Below are 9,519 nucleotides of genomic sequence, written 5' to 3'. Positions count from 1 at the left end.
CGCCGGGCCGGGCCGAGGCGAGGCCGCGGCGCAGCCCTCCGCAGCCCCCCCAGCCCTCCGCGGCGGCCTCACCACGGCGGTGAGGTCCTGCACCGTCTTGGGGTCGGTCTCGGCCATGGTCTCCGCGGCGGCGGCGGCGGCTCCGGCTCGCTGCACCCAGCTCCCGTCTCCAGGGCAGCGCTGCTTCCCGGCCGCTCCCCAGCGCTTCCGGCACGAGCTCTCGCGAGAAGAGCCGCCCCGCGGCMTTCTGGGAAGCGAGGTGCAGGCCGCCCGGAAGTGACGCGCTGCGCAGGTGCSGCGCCCGGGAGCGGCCGGGGGCTGAGGCGTGAGGCGGGTGTTGCCGGCAGGGCTCGGCTGGAAAGTGATTCCGTGATGGCCCCGGGTTTCCTTATGCCTCAGTGAAAGCTGCCCTCATCTGAGATTTAACAACTTGGCCAAAATGCTCTTAAAAAAGGCTTTACGAGTTCGCAGAGGTTATGTTTTCCTGCCCTCGCGACCGGGGCTGCCGGAGGAGGCCTTTGCCCTCTCTTCTCCGGAGATGTTCAGGGCCCGCCTGGACGCAGCCCTGCCCAACGTGCTCTAGTGACCCTGCTGAGCAGGGGGGTTGGACTAGRTGATCTYCAGAGGTCCCTGCCAACCTTGCTGGTTCTGTGATTCTCCGATTATYGTTTAATTCAAGAGGGAAGCATAAAGCAGTGGTTAAGCCCCGTTAGCGAGCATTTACGGGAAATCGGCGCTCACTGGAGAAACGGTGGYGTTCTGGATTAGCGGTGAAAGCCAGAAATGTTACATAAGTGCGTTGATGATGAAAATAAATACATTATTGTGACATGCTGTTTCCATGATAGCAAGCAGAAACAACAAAGTTGTGTGCATTAACCTAAATTCCTGTCTACCCCAGATTAATGGCATAGTCTATCAAACACCACAAAGCTTCACAGAGGGGAGGTTTATAGGCTTTTTCAACAAAAAGCCTATAAAAGCTGCCCATTTGCAGCTTTCTTTAGTGAACTGAGTTGATAATTATATTGCTTTCTTACTCTGCACTCAGATAAGATTTAAGCCGAAGTTAACAAAAGCATTGAATATGAATTTGTGGATGAAGAACRGTCCCGTTGACAGCAGACGGMTCTCAGATGGCTCATTTCTGCTGAAAGCCGATGTGCTGATGCACTCTGCCTTATCCCGTAACAAGCAGTGAATGTGGGTTGCTGGGTATTTATGTTATTAATGTGCCTTTTGGAACTCTGCAGTAGTAATACAAGAACAATTTAGTGCCAGTTTGGGGAAATTTTGCTATCTGTTGTAAAGTAAACATAGCTTCCAGTGTTGAGAAATGCTGCCTTTTGGAATGCTGTCATAGTAATACAAGAACTATTTAGTACCACTTTGGGGAAATTCTTTTGTCTGTTGAAAAGTAAATACAGCCTTTAGTTTTGAGAAAAGCTAAGAAATGAACTCCCATTTATTTGTTYAACATGCTTACAAATGGTGGCTGGCTTTTTACTGTTACTTGAAGCACGTAAACTATCRCTTCAAAAAGATCCTTATATCTGGTCTCGAAGGGCACATCCAAGTGCAGGTTTCTCAACTCACCTGAATGCTGACATGTGTCATGGGGCAGAGGGCGGTGCCTCAGGAGTCGGACTGTGGCTGTGCCCTGGCTGCTTCACACCCCAAAGGATGTGGCATAGCAGGCYTGGGGACCATATTTTCCCCTGTGTCTTTGAGCGTAGGACTGTACAGGGAGAGACATGTTGGTCGCTGCAGTGGTCCCTCTYGCGTGTGCCCGACGTGCTGCTCAGGGTGGCTGAGAAGCTGTGGCAGCAGGGAGAGGTGCACGCAGGGCAGGAGAGGTCTGACTTGTACTCTTGTGCCTTCTTGCTCTGAGCTGAGGGTAATTTTGTTCTAGTGCATGTCCTCCTGGTAAAGCTAAATTGCTGTATGTGGTTGTCTTCTCAGTATTTGCAGTCAAGGAAAAGAGGGTAGCTCTCTGAAAATGAGTTGACACTTCAAGCTGTTGGGCAGACCATTTCTGTCTCTTCTAGTCTCTAGACTGGTGTCTCAAAGCTGTGAGCTAGATGCCTGCCGGGAGAATTCATGTGGTCTAAGGTCCACTACCTGCCTGCAGCACTCTCAGGATTTTTGGCAGGAGGCAATGCGTATGCGTTTATCACTTTTTCCATTGTGTAACAGGAGAAAATATAGACTGCCTCATTCTCCAGCCTTTTCTTCTTCTGTTTTTTTTTTCCTAGATGATATTGTCACAACTTCACACAGAGAATTCAGCCTTATTTTTCTGGCTTCAGACTTTGTAAATATGACCATGCTGCTAGTAAGCGTGGCAAAGTTAGGTGTTAGGTTCAGCTCCTGCCTCTTCTAACTCAAGCATTGCTACACCGTATTCCATTTTAGGATATAGACAAGCACTAGATGTGTTAACATGCCTGTCCACAAAACTGGTATAACAGTCTTTCTTACTATGCAGAGAATCAGATCAAACTACGTAATGGGTCCTCAGGCCATTAAGATTTGTAAGAAATGTCAAGTGGCTGCATAGTCCTAACTTTAAGATTTTTTCTTTAATGGCAGGAGAAAATATTTTAATTATTTGTTTGCTTCCTAGCTTGGCATAGTTAAACAATGACTAACTTAAAATTTGGCAAGGGGAGAGGGGGGAGTTGTCTCCTTTTCTTTTTAAGGCTGGGCTGAGAGAAAATGCTGTGCCAGGAGGAGTGGTAGGATTAATGATCCTTCACAGTAATGTTCAGAGATTACTGAAATGAATGGAGCTGTAGAAGGCTGAATCCTCTTGCTAGCTTTTTAATGACAAAGTCTTAATTTAAAGTGTACAAAGAAGGAGGACCTTTCAAATTTACAAAGAGGCTGATATGTTCCTTAAAATCAAGGGAAATTACAAAGATTGATTTAAAAACAGTTAATGAGCTCATTTAAAACACAGGGACATGTAATTCCAATGCAGAATGGTTGGACCTCACGTAACAGTAAGTCATGATCAGACTTTGCACAAAAGCAGGCACATTTTTAGTTTTCCAAAGAAATTAAAATGAACTTTCCCTATGTGGAAACCTGATAGGAATTTCTCTTACTGGCGTCTTTAGATCTGATTTAACAGCATTCTTTTGTGTCCATTAAAGACAAAATTACCATAAGTAGTTAATGCTGTAGAATTCATTGTATATTTGCTCTTAGGCATCCTTTCCTGTAATAAAACAAGGATTGGGAGGCACCTAATGAAATAAAAAGGTACCTTTAAAAAGGCAGAATAAAATTTTTCCATTTTGCAAATTTTGCAGATATTTGTGTCTACACTGTGCTTACCAAGAACAGTAATGTGGGTTCTTTAACAACCTCAAACAGTTGTGGTCTTAGATTTGCATCTTGTTTAAAATGCAGCTCTTCCTGGTAGAACTCTGGTGCATTAGTTTAGTGTTAATAATTCAGAAAAGATTGCATTATTATGTTTGTGTATTCTGTAAAGCAATAAATAGCAACTATACWTTAATTGCTTTGACTATCAGATCTTCTTTCGGCTCCCCAATGACTTGCAGTGGCTCTGAATGTTATTTGTATAATGACTGTTCACTCAAACTGCTGCAGCTGTTCTTACCTGCTCCCTCATTTAAGTGTGCTCAGTTATGGAGCTTAAGATACTGTCTCAGCACTTAAAATCACAAATACTTTTTTTTTGTATTCAAGCCAAAGAATTGCAATAAAATCTTGAGAATTAAATTTTAATATCTCAATTGCAGCCTGAGTGGCTCGTGGCAGAAATTCTTGAGAAAATATAAAAATTAGCAAACAGAACTCATTTATTACTTTCAGAGGAAGAACACTCCTCAGAGACCCTCAAATATATATGAGGCTGGGACTTATTAAACAAAGAACTGTACTTAGAAAACAGCTGCCAAAGGAAAAGTAAATGCTCAGTATCATGATTCGTGTGAATAATATTTAACTGGATATATCAAAAATTATGGGAACAGCAATACCAGTACTAGAGTAAATAGGAAAGTGATCTGTAGCAAAACTGGGATAATTCAGTGTGCTTTTTTCAGATTGTGCTTCAGAAACTGAAACATGCCTTTTGCCTGAGTCCATGTCTTAAATKAAGTTTCCTGTTACATAATGAAATGATTTTTATTGTAGTTGTTCCCCTCTGGTAATTTCTCATGTATTTTGCATTTTTTCRGTCTTTGATTAGCTTGCACCTGACATCAGAACTGATCAAGGAGTACATCCCTGGGCACTCCAGATATCCTGGGCCACATGAGGAAAGAGAAAGACAAGCAAGGACTCTTAAGAGCAGACTGATTCCATTCCAGGAGGCTGGACGAGAAGAAGCTGAGCAAGATAAAATATGGAGAGATGAAGGATATTATCATACTTCACAGGTTACCCCTTGCACTGTCTTACTCCTCCCTTCCCTCTGCTTCATTCTTGCACACAGGTATTTCGGAGCACTACCTCCTTAGCATGGCTACTGAGCCCTTTTGTGACTGAGAGATGACTTTTTATAAGCCATATTTTCTTGAAGGGAAAGGTTTACTGATGGTCAACAGCCACAAAACCAACARCTTCAAAACTGCTGCTGAGGTGCTGGAAGGTGAAGGATGTTACACATTTCTTCCTTTGGATTCACTAAGCTTTCAGCAGCAGAAAACAATCAGTGCCAAACTGTGCCAAACTGTGACCGTATTTGGCAATATTAGTAATATTAGTGACCTAATAATAGCTGCTTTATAATCTGTGGCAGTGTTAACATGTTGTTTACTCATGTCTCTAGGGCAAGGACAAGGTGTAACCACTGTGTCTGAAGACTAGCCTATAAAAGGACAAAGGATAGATGATACATTATTACCTTTAGTAGTACTGAGGGTTATGTAAGGAGAAGGGCAAGTCATAGGTATAAAAACAGACATTTTATGAGTAGAAGAGTCACCTAAACATTGATATTTCCATGGTCAAGAGGCAAGCCTTAAAAGGAACTGCTAAGATGTATTTTGCCTTACTTCTCAATAGAAAATAATCCATGTAGCCATGTAGCATTAATGATGAGATTTGATGCATTTTACCCTTTTAGTTAGTGATGAGCTTATGAATAAAATCTCCCTTGTGTGTCTAGCATTTGTAAAGACTGGATTAGTGCATATCTCCTCTCAGCCTTTGCTGAACGAGCCGTTACTCCTTTTAGACTGTCAGAGCAGGTTAGTTTTAAGCTTGTCTCAGCTGAGGATTTAGCCACTGATACAAGTAGACCGTAAAGCTGTGCATGGAAAACTCTGGTGTAAAACAAAGGTGCAGAGTGTTCTTGTAYGTGCAGCAGAGGCTAAATCCCTTGTAAGGACAGGATGCCACTTTCTCTAGCATTTTATATTCATTTCTTTTTCAGATCTTACCCGCCTTTTTTTTTTTAAAAAAAAGTCTTTTTAAAGCTCATTTCAGATCAAAAGCTTTGCTCGACTGGAAACAAGTTTCTTTTCATATTTTAGTGCAACAGAAGTAAGAGAAATTTACAAGAATGTGACTGGGGTGACCGTAAGCATGTTAGCTTTCCGAGCAACTGCTTCATGAGAGTATGTCCGTAGCCACCTTCCTCCTTGGGATGTAAAAGTTGTGTCTGAACTCTGTTATCTGATTGAAGATACAAGGTCTCCTAGRGTATCTTCAAAACTCTTTGGAAGGTCACTTTGGTGATAACTAATGTAAGAAAGTAAGATTCTGGAAAGACAGAAGCCTGTTCTATGTGGTGTATATAATGACAGTACCAGTAGAAATAAAAAGGAAACACGTTTCCTTCACAGTCTGTACCTTGGCCTGGAGGAAATCTAAATGATTAGTTGCTAAGTAATTCAGCCCACAGAAAGCTTCACACTGCCATCAGTCCTCTGGTAGGCTCCATGTTTGGAGGTATTGGTCAAAAAGTGAAGGTCGGTATATGTGCAATGCACTCAGCAGTGATCCGTTAAAGAAAATAATTAACTTCATCAAGGGAAATGCATGACTATACAAGAGCAAAAAAGTTTAGTAGCTTTATAAAGCTATTTGAGTTTTGATATTTTACATATTGGGCCATTTAAACAGAGCATGGGAAAAGACTGCAAGATGAGAGAGGTAAGTTAATTCTCTCTCATTTTAGGATGGAAGGAACATTTTGAGGCAGGAARGATGGAGCTCAGAAAGAGACTTTACTTTAAAACTGCAGCTCCCAACTTTAACTCTGCCTTGAGAAGGGTTTTGTGAGGACCATTAAATGCAAAGTCCTGTTAGTTCTGTTAGGCATCCAGACAGGTTCTACCTGCACAGAACAGAAAAATCAGGGCTGAGGAGTCCAGTTTCAGTCAGCTGTGATGGAAGGACCAGGAGGAATTCCTACTGAGAAGAACAAGTCTTTGTTAGTGTAAAGCTGTCTGGAGCTGCGTCTTGATGCTACTGAAGCTAAGGCAGTATGGAGGAGTGAGAAAGGGCCATGCTTTGCAAACACAAGTTAGTGCAGCCCCAGGCTCCTCTGAGCAATTCTAGAGCTAGCTGTCTCTCTGATAGCCCTCTCCTGTTTCACTGCCGATTTCCAGTCTGGCCGTGACCCTCGGCAACAAGTATCAACTGATTTCTCTGTGAAGGATTGCAGGGTTTGGCCTTAGTGGAAGGGAGTGAGCTTTGTGGATTCCCAGGACTGTCCATGTAAAGGTTAATATATTTGCATTGTGGACCACGCACCAAAATGATTTATTTTCATCTCACATACATTGACATTATATGGCCTACAGTGCTTAAAAACCTTTGTTTTTGGAAACTTGAAGTCTATTTTCTTCTTTAATTATAAGCATTCCAGAGGGCATCTCATTAAGGTTCCAGAAAGGAGCAAGCTTGCCACAGACATGAGGAGTAATTTTATAGTGCTAATTAAATGTGATTGGATTTTTCAATCGAGTAATTAGTAGGAATGTTGGCTGAAAGTTTGTGTTATAAAGGGAGTTCTGCAGTGCAGCAGAGAAGAATTCTTAGTGGAAATTCAGTTTCTCCAGGCAGTGATACCACTAAAATGTTCTGTACCTTACTGGGTCTGGCTGTAGCATACTGGTTGCCCTTGATGTTTTTCTCCTTTAATGCAAATGACTATATATGTTAAAAGAAACTAATGGGTTGCTTTCAGAAGTGCTTGAGTGGCTCTGGTCATCCTGACTTATGAGTTGCAAAGAACCAGTGAGATATGAAACTTGTTTCYAGGATCACTGGAAGTAATCTACCTTTGTCTCATATCTCTGCATTTTCTGATGATACACCTTTAGAGCAAAGTTGTTTTGTAGATTGTGCTGTAGGGTGAGAAATTGCCTTTTAGGCATATAGTATTTGTGCATCAAGAGACATTTCAGTGAAGTTGGTATTACAGAGATGGTGTTGCTGCAGAGCACTCAAGGACGGTGATCAAAATAAAGTCTGACCCACTTCAATGAAAGTTTGTTGGTTTTGTAGATGTAGCCAGATAGTTTTGAACTTTGGCTTTGAGCGTACAATCTTACTATTCTCACTCCCATATTAAGCAAAGGCTAGTTGGTGAGTCCTAACTAATATATTTAGATTTGTAGTAGATTTTCTGTGCAAGAAGAACAGGAATAACTTTAGGGCAGCAGACTAATTTACTTGCAGCTTTACATTTGAATCATAACAACATATAACAGTGTAGGAGGTGTACCTGAGCAGAATACTTAGGATGACATTAATTAAAAAACTGAAAAGAATCAAAATGAAATCTTAAATACATTCAAGTCAAATGAACTTTACTTGAATGTTTTTTTAAAGAATTTATTGGCATTTCTGTTGCTTCGCAAAGACTAAGCTGGATATATTTAATTATAAGAAAAACTTCATGTGTGGAGGAGAACAGGTAATTATTTTGAGTATCTGCTCTGCCATTGTATATTTTCCTTCTGTTATTGAGTCGAAAGAAGTTTGGCAAATTAATTGCAAATTTACAACTACGTATCCCAGGATAAGACTAAAGACAATCAAAATTGTTCCTTATTGAGATTTGAAATGTTTCCTTCCATTTCCAACTCTGTAAAGCCACAAGAATTTTTTTTTTTTTTTTTTTTTTTTTGTAAGTGGACATAGATAGCACCTAGAAAACAAATAGACAACTGTGGAAGCCAGCAGGAAAGCCATACGAGGAAAGGGGCTAGTTAGATAGTGTCTGTAGCCATGTCGAATAATGGATTAATTATAAAGGCTTTGTACAATGTGTAAATCTGTAGTACTGGACATCTTGACTGAATCTGTTGCTTCCAGAGATATCAGTTAGGTCAATGCTGAGCTCATTTTCAAAATCCACCCACTAGGTAACAAATAAAACCAACATTTGTTTGTTCCATATGATGTTAGGAGTGGAAGGATTTTCTAACTGCAACATCCTGGGATCCACAGGTCTACATTTAGCCTCCTGGATTACTCATTAGAATGACTTTTTCATTTCCTGCCTAAACTGTGCATCTGTGCTTTCCATCATAAATTTCTGTCTTCTGTTGTGGGCAGACTCTGATAGTCTTCTCTCTGTTTGCAACATAGATATATCTGCTTCAGTGTACACCGTAATGTCTGCAGTCCCCTAGTTCTCCATGTAATTGTCCATGTGCTAGAAAAAGAGCTTTTAAAGATAGACAAAAAAAAAAAAAAAAAAAAAAAGAATTCCTCTTTTTTTTTCATCCTTCTCCTAATTCAGGGCCGTATTATTAGCGATTCAGCATACTGCATAAGCAATAAATACTATTCTGTGCCACAGGTCTGAACAGCTCGTTCTCCAGACTTTGTACAGAACAGTTTTGCAACATATTTGCTTGGCATACAGCACTTCCTTGCTGAATTATTCACTTTGTGACCAAAAGAGTGGACGCTTGTGACATGTCAAATGAAACTCAATCACTATGTCCAATGTAAACAAACTCTCAAGACTTGTCTCCACCAGGAATGAAGCTTTTGATATTGTGATCATCTTCTCTCAGACTATCATTAACACTCCCAAGGGAGGCCTTGATAAAGKGAAGGCAAGATCGTCATCATGAAATGGCATTCCACTCTCTACCTCTAGGGTAGATCAGTTCAGATCAGTTTGGGGTGAGGGTGAATGGGACGTTGTCTGTGCATAGGAATCAGAAAAGCAAAAGCCAGTTTGCTCATGAAAATCCGTACCAGAAACCACTGGAGTGAAAGGGATCCTTTAAATAATCCTGGTGGGATTTGGGGCTCACATGGATCGCCTTCAGGAGATAGTGGGCAAAAAGACATAACACATTTGTGGACAGGCACATCATTTTTTCTAGTAAAATATGTCTTGATTGGAGGCAGTCTCATAGGTTTGGGGGTCTGACTTCAGATTTTTGAGTCTTTAGGTTGCTGACACTAGCCACTAACCATGTCAGTTGCCTCAGTGTGGGAGATACTTATTTTTTCAGTCCTACAGTCAATGTAAGGAATGGGATGGATTGTAAAGGACATGGGCAGTCC

The 9,519-nt window shown here is 41.3% G+C and overlaps 1 protein-coding gene across 1 annotated transcript in view; it reads right to left on the bottom strand.

The window, feature by feature from the left end:
- HSBP1 (heat shock factor binding protein 1) overlaps window positions 1-220 on the bottom strand; it is a 4,873-nt gene extending 4,653 nt beyond the window's left edge. Inside the window, exon 1 of the mRNA XM_085306410.1 lies at window positions 73-220. Coding sequence (XP_085162536.1) covers window positions 73-117 — 45 coding nt within the window. The 5' untranslated portion in view covers window positions 118-220. The remainder of the gene's footprint in view (window positions 1-72) is intronic.
- Between the last annotated feature and the right edge of the window lie 9,299 nt (window positions 221-9,519).

This window comes from Rhea americana, unplaced genomic scaffold (genome assembly GCF_003343005.1).
Source record: "Rhea americana isolate MKP2758 unplaced genomic scaffold, rheAme1 scaffold_24, whole genome shotgun sequence".
Taxonomy (NCBI): domain Eukaryota; kingdom Metazoa; phylum Chordata; class Aves; order Rheiformes; family Rheidae; genus Rhea; species Rhea americana.
The sequence above is the reverse complement of the archived record's forward strand: the minus strand, read 5'-3'. Positions and strand labels throughout refer to the sequence as shown.